Source organism: Microtus pennsylvanicus, chromosome 10 (assembly GCF_037038515.1).
Source record: "Microtus pennsylvanicus isolate mMicPen1 chromosome 10, mMicPen1.hap1, whole genome shotgun sequence".
Classification (NCBI taxonomy): domain Eukaryota; kingdom Metazoa; phylum Chordata; class Mammalia; order Rodentia; family Cricetidae; genus Microtus; species Microtus pennsylvanicus.
In genome coordinates, this window is record NC_134588.1 from 40,500,496 (window position 1) to 40,516,416 (window position 15,921).

The 15,921-nt window shown below is 31.1% G+C and overlaps 1 protein-coding gene across 4 annotated transcripts in view; it reads left to right on the top strand.

Annotated features, from left to right (window-relative positions):
• Brinp3 (BMP/retinoic acid inducible neural specific 3) overlaps positions 1-15,921 on the top strand; it is a 366,083-nt gene that overhangs the window by 184,599 nt on the left and 165,563 nt on the right. For all 4 annotated transcript variants that reach the window (XM_075988181.1, XM_075988184.1, XM_075988182.1 and 1 more), the window contains one exon: positions 6,080-6,270. In XM_075988181.1, the coding sequence (XP_075844296.1) occupies positions 6,080-6,270 (191 nt within the window). The remainder of the gene's footprint in view (positions 1-6,079; positions 6,271-15,921) is intronic.

Below are 15,921 nucleotides of genomic sequence, written 5' to 3' on the forward strand. Positions count from 1 at the left end.
ATTAAAAAGAAAAACAGAATGAGCACAATTAAATATAAACAAAGAGATTTTAAAAATGTTCTCTACAGCTCCTAATTATTTTTGTGATTCAATAATATTACTAACTGCCTGCTGCTGCAATCAGTGCTTATTGTTTTTCTGTGATCAACAAATGTTTGCTGTAATCATTTTCCTTGCCTTCACTAGTCTACTTTGAATTTGGCACGTTATTCAAAATGAAATAGTTATTTTTTCCTACTACTGAGCCAGGTAACATTTTATAAAAAATAATAAAAGAGATAGTGATTCTCTTCTAGCATAAAAATTTCATAGATTCTTTCTGTTTAATCCATAGCTGTGTTCAAAAGAACCTTCAAAACCTCAAGTTTGTACTTAATGTCCTCTGCTTGGGGTCAAGCTAATGACAGATAATCCATCTTCTCTGCCACCTAACCAGAGATTTAATTCCATTAAATGCCTGGCTTCATAGTATTGTACAATATAGATAGAGAATATTTTTATTATCCACTTACATATTGATAGATATTTAAGTTATTTGCCTTTCCTAACTATCATGCCTAGTGAAGCAACTGATATGGTTGAGCAAGTATCTACGGAATGGAATGTTTAGGCACAAACCATAGAGTAGCATAGAGGAAGAGATTTGTTTTGAGCTTTTTGAGGAACTACAACACTGAGTTTTTCAGTGACTACATCAGTTTGCAATCCCACTAACAGTGAGTGAAATTTCCATTTTCCTCATGCCCCTTCACAATTTGTTTTAGTTTGTTTTGTGATCTTTGACATTTCGGTTATTATATAATGAAACCTTCAGGTGTTTTGATTTGTGGTTTCCTCATTCCCAGAGAAAATGAATACTTTTAGAGATATATTTTAGGCATTTTTTTTTTTAATTTGAGAACTCTCTGTTCAGGTCCATGGTCTTTTTTTGAATGACACTTTTTATTTTTTATTGTAAATCTTTGTTCATAGTTTTGATTATTCAAGTAACTAGAGATATTTATATTTTTTCCAGTCAGATGGAAAATATTTGTAATGCCAGAAAAATAGCATAGTGAGCATGGTAAAAGCAAGCCAAATATAATTATAATAGTTACACATATTAAAACTGTGGGAAATATCAATCGTTGCAGACATTTGTTAAGATTAGTATGGTTTTACAGCTGCAGTTACAAGATTATTGCTACTAAGAGTTGTCAGATCACTTTACAATGCTCATTAAATTTATTATTACATTAACACTTAAGTAATATATTTTATTTTAAAATTATATTTGTAAATTTAATGAATATTTATAAAATAAAATCATAAGCCAACACATGCAGTTACATGAAAGCTGATGCAATTCATATCATTGAGTAATTAGGGAAAAAAAACTTTATTCATAACAAATTAGCAGTTAAATATAAGCCTGGTTTTAGCGACTGAATTATTTTGTTTGGTTAAAATTCTAGACAGTTTTTCCTGTGATATTGTGTTCAAATTTTTCAGTATAATTAATGACTGATTATCTGCATTTGATAAATCACAAGGAAACGGAGCTGATATTAATCATAATGATGACATTTATTCTTTGACACAGACTTTAAGTATAATTATGAAATGATAATGACAATGTAAAAATTATTTGACTATAATTTCAATGCATTTAATGATGTAGTTCTTGATCTCCCACCCTTGTGTAAGATGAGGAACAAAGAACATAATTGATATTGTGGGTAAATAAATGTATGTGGAGGCACGTTGTAGATTCCAAAAAATCAGAATCTTTAGAAACAACCATATGATACAAATAAAGAGATTTCATAGAACTTAAAAAAGACATTTCAAGTTGATGATCTATTTGAACTGATGATGGTTCATTTTTATAAGCTATAGAAATATTTGTGTTTATAAAGGGGCCAAAATATGTTAAGTTCTAATCATTGTAACTACTTCATTTAAAGACTTCAAATAACTATACTGGAAATTTATTCATGGTCTGTATAGGCTCCAAGTAAAAATGAAGGACTAAATGAGTTATCAGAAAGTTCTTCTTTATTATAGTAATGCAACATTGGGACAGAATTCTCAGATGTTAGGTAAAATATTCACACTATGGTAATCATACTTAATATCATATATTTTCACAAGTTTTCAATTGAACACTACCTTACTTTTATTTTAAGAAATTTTGTACAGTGCTGAGTCTCCAACAATCTGGATCATCTATTCATGAAATGGAAATTAAAAATTTTCTCCTATGATTCCATTACTTGTAAAAATATTAATTTATAATTTGTTTCTTAAAGTATTCCTAGTGTCAAAATCCATCTTTCATGATGTTTAAAATATTTATAGAAAGTCAACAGTCTAAACAATAAATCTATAATCTTGATGACTTTACATGACTATGTTTCTTTTTAATTCATACATATTGTTTGTTTCTACAGTCTGCAAAGAAAGATACTTTTGAGGACATATAGAGGAGTAATCTTTTTCCATTAAGGTATCAGAACAATAAGGCAGATCAATGTAACATGTTCCCTGGTCATTGGTCAAGGAAAGCTGATGCTGCTTTAGGGAAGAGCAGAAGATGCCAACTGATTCTGTGCCCAGGAAAGGGACAATGTCTGTACCTGCAAATATGATAGTACTTAGTCTCCAGAAAAAAAATTTCTTGCCTAGACTGCTTTTTATCACAGCTTCCAAGGATTGAGAAAGAATAAGGGAATCTTAATTAATGTTCTGGCAATTAAGAAAATAATTCCTTGTAAATTACTTGAATACTTAGTTGACCTTTGTTTAGTGGTATCTACAGTCTGCTTTTTTTTGGTAGGTGACATTGGAAAAATAATATGATCAAAAGTAAATAAGTGTTTTGTCAAAAATAAATGGTGAAAAGTAAATTGAGACAGTAAGATTTTTAGATGTGGTAAACAGAAAATCAAAACCATTGAGGGCTGAAGCACACTCCATAGAAGTATCCACAGTGTTAAGCTCTTCATATCAGTATGGAAGGTATGAAAATCTAAGAGGAGTCATAACACACCAGATGAGTTAGGTGAGCAAAAATCATATCAAACAATAGTCATGAAATAAGTTAAGATATAAGAATAACTATGTGCTTGTATTTTATACAGAAAGAGATATTTTACAGCATTTTAACTTCATCTCCCTCCTTCAGGTTATATCTCAGTACAATTCCCAAATCCCTAGGACTAGAGATTTACTTTGCTTCAGTTAATTATACTGTTTTAGATGATAATCAAAACACAAGCATCTTTCATGGTTATGAGCTAGCATGTGATATTTTCATGCATGGATACATCTAAATAACATATGTAAATTATGATAGACTTTTTAACCTTCTCAAATGTTGATCATCCCACAATGAAGAAAACATAAGAATTCTTTCTTAAGTGTCTTGAATCATATTTTACGTTATCATCAAGCAATGGCATTGCATTAAGTGATTGTCACCTCTCTCAGTAGTACCTATTGCTTAGCCTTTCCTCTAACTTCCATCTGCTCCCCACTGGCATTGCTGGAATTCCTTTCTTCATTACAAGCAACTCAAATTTTAAAGCCTTTCATGAATCAGACCACATGATTCTGTTTTTTCCTGTGCCTGAGTTATTTTACCTGGTTTTATAATCTTCAGTTCCAGTTGTCTCAAATTACAGGACTTAATTTATTATTGCTGAATACAAGGCTACAAAATTTTTTAGCTGGTAAGCAACTGTTATTTAAATACATATTTCAACGAGTGAGTAAAATTATATATTTATATATGATTGTTTAACAAGTAAGTTCCCAGGACTATATTACTTAATCTTGTTGATATTATCAATAATACATTACATATCTTATTTAAAATTATCTCATATTTAAATTTATATTTCAACACACTATTCTATGTGTTTGTAATAGGAAAACAATAAAACAAATTGTTGTAGAAAATGACATTATAGAACAAAATTACTGACAACAACTCAACCTTAGGTAAAAAACAAGATGTGTTTATGTCTCTGTGTGTGTGTGTGTGTGATTCTGTGTATGTGTGTGTGTATGAAGTATTATACTCTGTTGTTAAAGGCTGTGTGTTTAATGATGGAAACTACATTTAATGGTTTTAAAAAGAATATATCAAACTATCTAGGGAGCAGTTTTCTTCCAATGTGGTTCCATAAAGAGCAGCATTAACATTTCTGTTTATTATTCAGCAATAAAGAAGGACAGAATTATGCTGTTTGTAGGAAAATGAATCACGCTATAGAAAATATAGGCAAAATTAAAATCTAAAGGAAAACAGAGGTGTAAAATAGAAGGGAGTGTTTGAAAAGAGAAAGGCAGGAGTCAAAAGAGGGTAAATGAGAATGAATATGATTAAATTATTCCCAAATAAATTGCATAATGAAACTCTACAGTGCATATAATTAACACATAATACTCATTTTTTTTATTTTAAAACATATAATGTCATTTCCACCTAACATACCATGAAACACTAACTCTGGTGTAAAATTTCCAAGGGTCTCTAAAATCTGCTGACATTAAGAGCACTTGCTGAGGAGAATGTTTCAACCTTAAAAATGATGTAATAAGGAAGGTAGTTAGAGTTACTCAGGGAAGAAAGAGTAATCTCAGTTTTACTCAATAAAGTGTTTCCTCTAGATTCCTTAGTGAATCGGACATTATGATTAGTATTCCAATATTAGATGCTTTTAAACTCCCCAGACATGCAACATTTGCAAGATATATGCAGTTAGAAATGTTACGTTGTGACCTCTTAGTCCCAGAAATACCTAATTGTCCCCCAATAATGTGTGTAAAACCTTGCCCTACTTCTCTCCATTCAGCAACTCTTACTCCTTTGAGTATTTCCTTACATACGGCCTTTCCAGAGTTGCTCTCCCTGGCAATTAATTAAAAGATAGGACAACCCCTTCTTAGTGTTGGTTGTTAGTGAAGGTGGGCTGTGTAATACTCAGAACATATTATTAGAACATTGTTTAATGCAATCCTTCCCTTTGTTTATTTATTTTATAATCTCCACTTGAAAATGGGCATCATGGTAACATGGTTCTCCATCATAAATATATCCTTAATTATGTAAATTTGTCTGGCACACTGAAAGCATCTTTGCAAGAAATTCACGAAAAAAAATTGCAAAACCATTGTTTAAAATAATCTGAATAATCTTATGTCAAGTTATCTAGCTCACCAAAAATTTTCCTAAGTTTACTGTTAATGTAACTCAAGTAAAATACATTAGTTTATTTAATGTACACAATCTAATGCCCTTACCTGGCTGTTCTGTCATTTGACAAATTCATCTATAAAGTTATTCATCTTGAAAAAATTAATTTTGGTAAAAATTAAGATTTTGAATACATTGCATATGATAAACTTTATAAAGATGAAATTAAAATGATACAAAATACAGTTGTTCATTTGAGGGCTTAAAGAAAAATATCTTTTCTGCATCTGAAATCTCCCCAAAATTTGAAAATTCATATTTAAAAATTAATGGAAACAATGACTTTGGAATGGTGATGTCAATTTTGTTTTTTATTGAAGTACTCATCATAAATTACTTTTATTTTTTTAAATTATTTGTTTTTGTTTGATTGCATTAGTGTTTTATATGTCCATGTAGAATTTGAAGTTACAGGAAGCTGTTTGCTGTCATAAGGGTGCTGGGAACTTAACCTGTGTCCTCTGGAAGAGCAGTCAGTGCCCTTAACCATTTAACAATCTCTCTAACCCAGAATAGATTATGTTAATTTTTATTATTCTTGTCTCTTTTTTAGTAACTACATACAATTTCTTCAAAAGGACATAAGGTTTGTGTATATGTATGTCCTTGATAAAATATCTCAGTAGAAGCTATTTAAGTATTTATTGTCACTGTGAATTGGTTTCAATTCCAGTTAAGTGAGTTATAGATGTAGTCTCTTCTACTCGCAGCACCTGACACCTTACTCCAAGTTACAGTCATTACAATGTAGAGATGTCAATTAAACTCCCAATTGAAGTTCTCAAATGGAAACACTCAGATTGTGCAGTTGTGAATAAAAATAAATTTGCTTTTCAGGGAATTTGGCCGTTGGAAGGTAAATAATCTTGCAGTTGAGAGAAGAAATTTTCTTGGCTCTCCTTTGCCTCTTGCCCCTGAATTCTTCCGCAACATAAGGCTTTTGGGACGGCGACCTACTCTTCAGCAAATCACAGAAAACCTTATCAAGAAATATGGGACTCATTTCTTGCTATCTGCTACTCTGGGAGGTAGGAGCTTTTGAAAATATCTGTGCTTCTGTTTGCCTGTGGATAAACCTGTATATTCACTCTAGGAAGACCCTCAATCCATATCATCACTGTAGACTCTTTTCATTACCAAAAATGTTGATGAACTGATCACCTAAACTCTTCTATAATATTCACAATCATGAGTATGATAAGAGTATTACTTAGTGTCTTCCTAAAAGCTTCTAGAGTGCCAATATACATGAAATGTATGCATGGCTGTAATAATATATTATACAAAGTGATATGGCAAATCATGTTTAAAAATAAACAGCTTCATTTCAGGTGAGAGTCATCACTTCTGGCGATGGAGAGAAGAAATAATTTCTAGGAGTAAGTGGTAAATTTCTGTTTTTAAAATTCTGCTCTTCCAATAGTCTGTATTTGACTCATGATTATGGGAAGGAGAAAAAATATAACAGCTGATTGATAATGTTTTTAAAAATGTTAGCGAGATTAAGAAACCTATAATTTTGTCCAGCTAAATATGGGTTTCATATTGTTATTAGTAATCAGAAGCTTGAATAATCCTGAAAGATGTTCAATGAGGTAATAATTAAGAAAGAAAATATGATGTCATAAAATATTTTCAGTCTTCCAATTCTCTACATGTAATTATACATGTGTCAACCATAAGCTCTGCAGATTCCAAAGAAAGTACAAACTAGTAATCAATATTACTGACTCTATATGAGACTGGTTATAACATTTGGACACGGTAGCTGAAAAGAAATATAAAAATTAAAATTTATATGGCAGTAAAAAAACATTCCAAATATCTAATGCCATTTTGACATTCTGAAAAAATATAAGACATTGAAAAGTGTGTGATGCAACATTCTGATCCAAAATAAGGTTCAAAACGACAGGAATTCATCATGAAGACATTTTCTCTTATAATTTATTGTGTGTGCTTAATTTATGTGAATGTCCTGTTCAAGCATTCCTTTAAGGCCATTGCATTGGCATTACTAACCCATCCTTCTGACCATGGAATAACTCTTGAATTTAAAGATCAAGGCATTTTCTATCCTAATGATGTTTAATCTAAATGTTACCTATAGATTCATTCAAGACTTTATATTTGATAGAGTTAATAATTGGGTTGAATTAAGTGAAATTTTTCAGTAGGTTAAGCATATACACTGTCTTCAATTAGAGAGTAAACAATGACTAATTCCAGGCAGTCTTAAAATTGCCATTGTAATTGGTCTTTGTCCATTTGCTTCATATTTTTGGCTGTATATAAAACAGAATATAATATATACATATATATGGGTCAAGCAACATGAGGTGCATAAAAATTTATTTAAACCAATTCTATCTGTCCATCTTATTATTATTTTTTCTTGACCCTCCTAAAACGCTAAGAATAATTAAAACATCAGCACACTGAAGGCTCATATATATACGTGTGTGTATATATATATATATATATATATATATATATATATATATGCACATTTTAAACAAAAATGTTAATGTTGTCAGTTTTATATGACACCTTGAATGTTCACCACAACAGGAGCATTTGGAAAAAATAAATTGACCTTAATATATTCTATGCCAATATTAAAGACATGAAAAAATATGTGAAAGATGTTTTTTTCTAGGGTTCCCTAGGGCATCATGCTTTGATTTCATGCTATTGACTAAGATATACTATCTGGATCCTCCATTTGAAGACTTTCATAAGACATTGTATGATAGATAAAAACTGTTGTTTGAATTATCTTTCTTTAAATACAAACTGTTGTTAAAAAAACCCTCCTTCAACATGCACCATTTTATCAGTGTTTTTATTTTTATCACTTCCAGACTGTTCATCAATTTAGTAAAGCTACTTCCTGTTACTTTGAACAACGATATCCAAACCTCATCACTGTTTAAATTTCTAAAATAAGCCATTCAGTTTAAGGAATTATTAAAAGCTAATACTGCTTGACTATATTAATTTTCAGCAAAGGAATATATTTCATGACTGTTTTTTTGCTATTTCATTAGAATATATAGCAAATTCAAAAATAAGAATGCTTCTTTTAATGTATATGAATATGTAAAAATAAGAAATGAGGACAAAAAGATGACCTTAAAATTAAAGGTATTGACTTATTTAGAAAGGCAGTAACTTAAAACTATTAGAATAGATTTCCGGTTTTAAATCTTCAAGTAAATCAAATAAAACGTGTTACCAAAATACTAATTATTTGTATAAAATTATTGTATCATATGTTATAATAATTGTAAGTGTACTTGATAATATTTTCAGAATTAATTTTTTTATTCAACCAGTCAGAATAGTACTACAAAGGTGCAACTAAGTCTATGTTCTTAATATCCTTCAAGAAGTGAGAAAAACCAGTAACTGTTGGTTCTTCCTGCAACTCCACTGTCAAAGGCACAAGACCTGTAATACAGTGACTCTTGCCTCCTTAGCATCAGAAGTCTTTATTTCATTGTATCACAATTTTTGAAAACAAAAGAAAGAATTTAAAGAAATAGTTTTTTATTGACTCACTGTGAGTGTGTGTGTGTGTGTGTGTAGGTTTGTAAGCCCAAATATTGTTCCCATTATCAGTGGCGATAAGATTATCCTATCTGTGTAGCTTGTGGTACAGGCAGTTTTGAGTTACCTGACACAGGAACTGGGAGCCAAAGTCAGGTCCTCAGTAAGAGCAAGTCCTATTAATCACTAAGCCATCTACTACTCCTCAATAAAATCATGTTTCTAACAGATATATTACTAATTGCATCGTTTTTTTTTTTTTTTTAGGAACAAACAGTTTAGTTACTCTCCGTTACTTCAAAACAAGGTTTAGCAGATATTGCTCTGGAGGATGCACAATAAGATTTCTGATATAAATGTAATTTTGAATGTACAGATCCATTCAATGCCATAATTAAATATTTACCAAATAACACTGTAATTTAAGTCTGGTTTTTCAAGACAGGCTTTCTCTGTAGCATTCCTGGATTTCACTCTTTAGACCAGGCTGGCCTCTAGCTCATAGAAATCAACCTGCCTCTGAATCCTGAGTACTGGAATTAAGGGTGTGCACCACCACTGCCCAGCCAATGCTACATTTTTTTTTTCAGTTGGAAGTATTCATGGTTTTCTTCTATGTATAATATTCAGTATCCATAATATTATTAACAGAACAAGCACTTATAATATATTAATACTTTCACTAAAATGAGTACAGATGTCATTTTAATATTTCACTTTGCTTGACTATTTAAAAATATTTCTTTTAACTTAAAGAAAGATTAGAAATATTAAGATAAAGTTTTGGTAGAATAGCTGTCAGTGTTTCTTTTCTATTTTTGCATCCCCATGAGTATAAAACTTAAATACTCTCATTTAAGTTTAGTAATAGTCAATTTTTACTTTAGTCCCTGTGAAGTGTACTTTGTACAAAGTATCCACAACTGTAATTCTTTGTCATATGTTAGCTTTTCCCAATCAGTTAACACCTGTCACCATCTTTCCATCTGGATCTCTTCTAAGAAAGTGTGAACTTCTTTTAATTTAGTTAAAATTAACATAATTGGGGAACAAGTAATTGTATATAAATTCATATCTTAAAGAAATATGAATAATTACTTCTATGGGGATATTAGTTTTGTTTCGAGGAAAAGATAGCAAGGATAATACAGAAATATTTTCTGAAGTTTAGACCATCAGTATTGTTGGTTTAGAATGCAGCAAAGGAAAAAGAGGACATAATCATTTTGGTTAAGTCACGATATTCACTCACACTTCCTCATTCTATCAATCTTTCCCATGTCTCTGACATGCAAAATGAAAGGCCTGAAGCTAAGAAGTAAATTTTCAGTTTGACTGTTTGCAAGATAATTATCTACTAAAATTATTAAAAGATAATAAATGATAATAAATATAATAGGATAAATTGAAATAAAATTTTCCATGTTATCTGTTTTTTAAAAACAGTGTTCTGGTAATGGAGGACTAGATAAAAGTTAAGTGGTATAATGCCTTTCAATCAAGTACAATTTTAGTCAGCATCCTTTATGCAGTATATTGGTAAAGCAGATCAATCATATACACATTTTTTGCTTAATACATACCTGCTATCTATGACAAAGCTTAAGAACTAAATGCTTCTTGCAACAGCTTCACTGGGTGATTAACAAAGATAGTCATTTCTTTTAGAATTAGTCCTTTTGTGTATAATGATCTCATGAATTTTGAGGGAATCAACAGCATCCGCATCATCTTGGAGCTTGTTAGAAATGCAGAATTGCATATTTAGTCCCAGATCTATTTCACAACATTTATAGGTGACTTAAATACACATTAAGTTTGAAAAGCACTTCTTGTAGTGCCTAACTAAATTCGAAGTGCACTCAAATGAACCAGAAATCTGGCTTCTGAGAATAAATGTATATAGAAAGCATAGGAGCAATTCTGAGCTAAACACTAAAGAAACATACAAACATCTTCATTTTGTGTTGATTTTAACTGTCTTCAAAATTAGAAGCACCTTAATTTTCTTTCAGTCAGTGGAGATACAATGCAAACTAACCTTGAGCTATGTTAAATTACTTTTTTCATTTAATTGCACTATAGGGAGCATTATGAGTTATGAGCAATTTTAGTGATAACAGTTTCATCTTTTCTTGCGGATAACTGTTAATGGTTGTAAGGTCAGCTGATCTCCTTTAGAGTATTTTAGGAAATATTTTGAATTGTTTTTTATGATTTAAAAGGGTAACTATTTCTCTTCTGTAATATGGTGCAAATGTTAATTGGTGTTAATCTAACACGCCTCTATTTTATTTATTGTATTTATGTATAAAAATAATTCTACTTATTTTAAGAAAACATTTTCAAGGCTGTTTTTTCTTATTACTCTTTGTTTCCGAAGCACTCTTGTCCCTCTCTTTCATTAGACAAGTAGAAAACAACTAGCAGGTTGTGCACCTTCACTATATCGAGGAAGATAATCATTGAGAGCAAAACGCAAAGGCAAACTGAACAAGTTCAAAAGGAAAGAACACTCACACAGAAAGCAAAATTTCGTACAAGAAATTATACGGCTTCCTATTACAAATATGCAAAGATATGTCTTTAGATACATGCCTATATCAAATGTAAAATTTTAAACATATTTAAGCCAAATTGAGTTGTTCCTTCCTATGGAGTGCTTTTGTTTATAAAGTGTTCTATATGCGAAATTTGCATCAAAACAAAGATACATCCAAATAAAGCTTTAAGTGTAAATATGTTGAAAGGGGTTAGATTTATCTGCCATCTGTGGTTATTATTTAATTTTATTTTTAGTCATCCAAAATATTATGATAGTGCAGCAACCAACTGAACTCTATTAATTACAAAATGAATAAAACATGGTCATTCAGAAGATTTAAAATCATTGTACATGCATCAACAATGAAAGAAAATGAGTCTATGAATTTGAGGGAAAACAAGAGAATAGCATGAGAAGTATTGAAAGAGAGGAAGAGGAAGAGAAATGTAGTATATGTTGTACTGTTTTGGAATATTACTTCAAGTAAGTAAAGCTGTGGTACATTGTTTTAGCCTGAACTTGTTTAATTATGTAAAGGTGTGTTGCTGGTTCACATTTTCTGCCTAAGGTACCTAATTGCCCTAATAAAAAGCTCAACAGCCAATAGCTAGACAGTACAAAGATTGGAGGGGCTGGCAGGCAGGGAAAGTTAATAAGAGGAGAGTAAAGAGGACAAGGGTGTAAAGAACAGAGAATAAAGGAAGGAGAGAGAAAGAAAAAAAGAGACATCTGGGTTTTTAGCCCAAAATGAAGCCTGCTAAACTGTACATTTCCAATTCACTATGATACTGCTGTAAAGAAAGACCATGATCACAGAAACTATTATAATAGAAATCATTTAAATGGTGGCTTGGTTACATTTTCAAAGGTTTAGACCATTATGATCATGGCTGGTAACACGGTGGCATGCAGGCAGACTGTAGCTGTGAGCTATAGCCTGACCCATAGGTAGAGAGAAGAAGAGAGACTCTTGGTTTGGCACAAATACATAAAATTTCAAAGTATACTCCAAGTGGCACTTGATTTCTCCAATATGTTCAAGCCTCCTAATCCTTTAATTCTAATAGTGCCACTCCCTTAACTAAGCATTCATTCAAATATATGAGCCTATGGAGGCCATTGTTATGCAAACTACCACATATTTATGAATTTATAAAAAAATCTATGTAAAATAAAAATATGTAGGCTTCAAAAAGCAGTGAATTAAAATTTGATAGCTTAAAATAGTATCTGCTGATGGCTTTGAAAATCCCATGGTTCTCTTGATTTTTCTTCTCGTTATGGGAAGTTTAAGAAGGCTCATTTTGGATTGTCCTATCTTTAGACAGAATAAGGGATAAAAGAGGTATAATTTTTCTAAGCTTGTAAACATGAAGCATGTACTGCATGATGACGCACACCTCATTCATTTTTTTTATTTGTTGATCATTTGATCATGGCTCTACCTTTCAATACCATAAGAAACAGATCACCTTCTCACGCTGCTTATAGATCTCAGCAAATGGTCAGTTATTCACATATGCTTATTTGTCACCATAAAAACAATAAATTATTGCACAGTTGAATATGATGTATTAAATTATTATTACTGATTCAACCATGGGATTCATGCAATGATAGGTTTTTGTTTTGTTTTAAGGTGAGACTATAATTACAAAATTTTTCCTTTATCAGCTTCTACAAAGCCGTATCATATGCCCCTCCCTAACTATACTTCCTTCAAATCATGACTTCACTTTCACTTAGTTATTTCATGTGTGGAGGCATATGCATATAAATATCTTTTCCTAAACATACACTATCATTTGTAAGTATGTTTTGAGGATTGACCATATAGTACTGAACAATGTATTGCTGTGCTCCTATTTTAGGTATATGAATATTTTGTCTACATGTATGTTACCTAGTGCCCATGGAAGTCAAAAGAGTGTTAGATTTCTGATGATAGAATTAAGAAGACTGTAAGTTGCCATGTGGGTTCTGGGAACTGAACACAAGTCTTTGCAAGAGCAGTAAGTGCTCTTAACCATTTAGCCCTCTCTCCAGACCCTTTATCTAATTTTCATTCTGTTAATTCCAGTTCTAAATTTTTAAACAATACTACTTCTACTACTAATAATGTGATACACATATGAAAATGACATAAACCAAATGAAAAGTAAATAGAATCAAAGTTATTTAATTTCTATTTCTTTTGTAAGTAACAGATCCCATTTTCATATAAATACAGGAAAAATAAAGCATAACTCAAAAAGCCATGCTTCATAAGTGTATAAAGTTTTCAGTTAATTGGTGTAAAATCAAAATTGTGATTTTGTTTTGTTTTCTTTTTCTGTGTTTCACATCACCATGAAAGAATCTTGCAATCTGTACTTTAATTGTGCACACACTACCACAGGGTTTCAGGTGAAGGAGACAGCTGCATAGTTTCCACATGGACCAATTAGATCTTTTCCTGTCTGCATTCACTTATTCATGTTCTAGCAGATTTGGGATGCTGACCACTTCCAAAACCACAGTCCATGTTTGCAGTGTGTGACTGAACTTTATAGTTTATGCCTTGCTTATAGATAGCAGCAGGTTAGAAATCTTTCTAAAACATTTGTATCATTGAATACTTGTGGAAAAATTTAAAATTGAGAATGTAGGCTTTCTCAAGTCTTTGTATAAGTATCTCAAATGATTTTTTTTACCATAAAATTGGAAAAATATGTAGTGGTTCATATTTTTACAATTAAAAATTGATGTCATACAAAGAAAAAAGTGTTTATTCTCTATAAAGATTGATGGTTCTTGAAAATACAGATAACTAAATGATCTTTAATATAAGCTGGTTAATATAAAATGCTTGGCATATTAAAAACAATAAATTAGCATAGATTTTATAAAAGTATAACAGCTTACATAAAGATATAAGCTTTTCTCATATCTGACTTAAAGGGGGTCGTTTACATACATGAATTAATATCCTATTATAAAGAAAAGATGAATAATTTGCAAGTGGGTCATCTTTATCAGACTATTAAAAACCCACAGCTATGTTTAAATATTTTGATAATAAAAATACCCTAGGTAATAATAATGATTGACTCTAGATTCAAGTAGTAAAAAAAAAATCAGTAATTTGAGGTTAATATGAAAATCATGCGGTACAATAGAATTCGGGAAAAAAGAATGAATTGATATTTATTATATTCATTTTTGCTCTGCCAAGGGCTGTAGAGGAATTGCGTTCCTTAATGTTCCCAGAGTTTTGAGAGAGGATATTACCTCTCATTTGGAAGTGAGGGCAGTAATAGTCTATACAACTTTCATAAAATATCAAGATCAGCAAGGAGAGGACAGTGAATGATTAGAATTTATCCATCATATGAGACAGCAAAATTCTCATGCCCCTCTCATTCTATCATTTTGTCTTTATTATGTCTCATTTAAATTGTCCAAATTTGAATAAATACTATAACTACTAAACATATAAGTGCACTAATAGTTGCAAAATAAACATAAAGCAAAGAATACCAGCTAACAAACCACAATCCCAGAGACCTTAGACAACAATGAGGACACTAAGAGAGACATACATAGGTCTAACCTACGTGGGAAGTAGAAAAAGACAGTATCTCCTGAGTAAATTGGAAGCATGGGACCTTGGGGGAGGCTTGAAGTGGGGAGGAGAGGCAGGGATGGGAGCAGAGAGAAATGTAGAGCTCAATAAAAATCAGTAAAAAAAATTATACATTTTTTATTGTATGAAGTATCAATTTTTTTCAGGTTAGAAGTGAATACAAATAACTCATTATATACACTAAAGTAATAAAAATACAGGAACTAATTCTTCCTTAGATGGAAAATGTATATTCTTCTTGCTTGTTCATTTCTGGTCCACATTTCCTTATGCTCATGTCTGCTTAAATGTTCACTATTCTCTATGTCGTCACTCACACTCGCAGATTTTGAGCCACTTTATCTAAAACCACAATTACTGCATCTTGCTATGTATTACCTTCAGTTTTGTATGGGGCAACATATTGGGCAAATAGTCTTAAATCAGTGTATTTTAGTGAATTTAAAATAGAAGGTCATGCTGCTTCAGTAGTCTGGGGTAATAGATAATTGGAATTTTATGAGAAATTAGTTAATAATATAGATTTCCTTATCACTAAAAAGTGATGACACAAAAATGTTTCTTAGAAATATGCAATCAGAGAACTTATTTTCAGCATTTGGGTACAAACTAGAGGACTGAGCTAAAAAATTATTTAACAAAAATGGAAAAAGCAGGCTTTATTAATATAAAAGTCTTACTAAATATGCTTTGGCTTAAAAGAATTTTTGTTTTGTTTTTCTCAACATTACATGGATTCAGCTGGTTATATTTAGGAATATGTATGAATACACAGGATCATATCAGCACTCAAGGACGGTGAAAAGCAGGCAATAAACTTGAAGATCAGGGAGGGTTATAGGGGCAGAAAGGGAGGTAAGCAAAGGGATAAGTGCTGTAATTAAGTGTCAGTTTTTAAAATTTATTAGACTTCTTTTTTTTCAAAAATGCCAATCCAAGTTCCTACTTCCTCTTCTC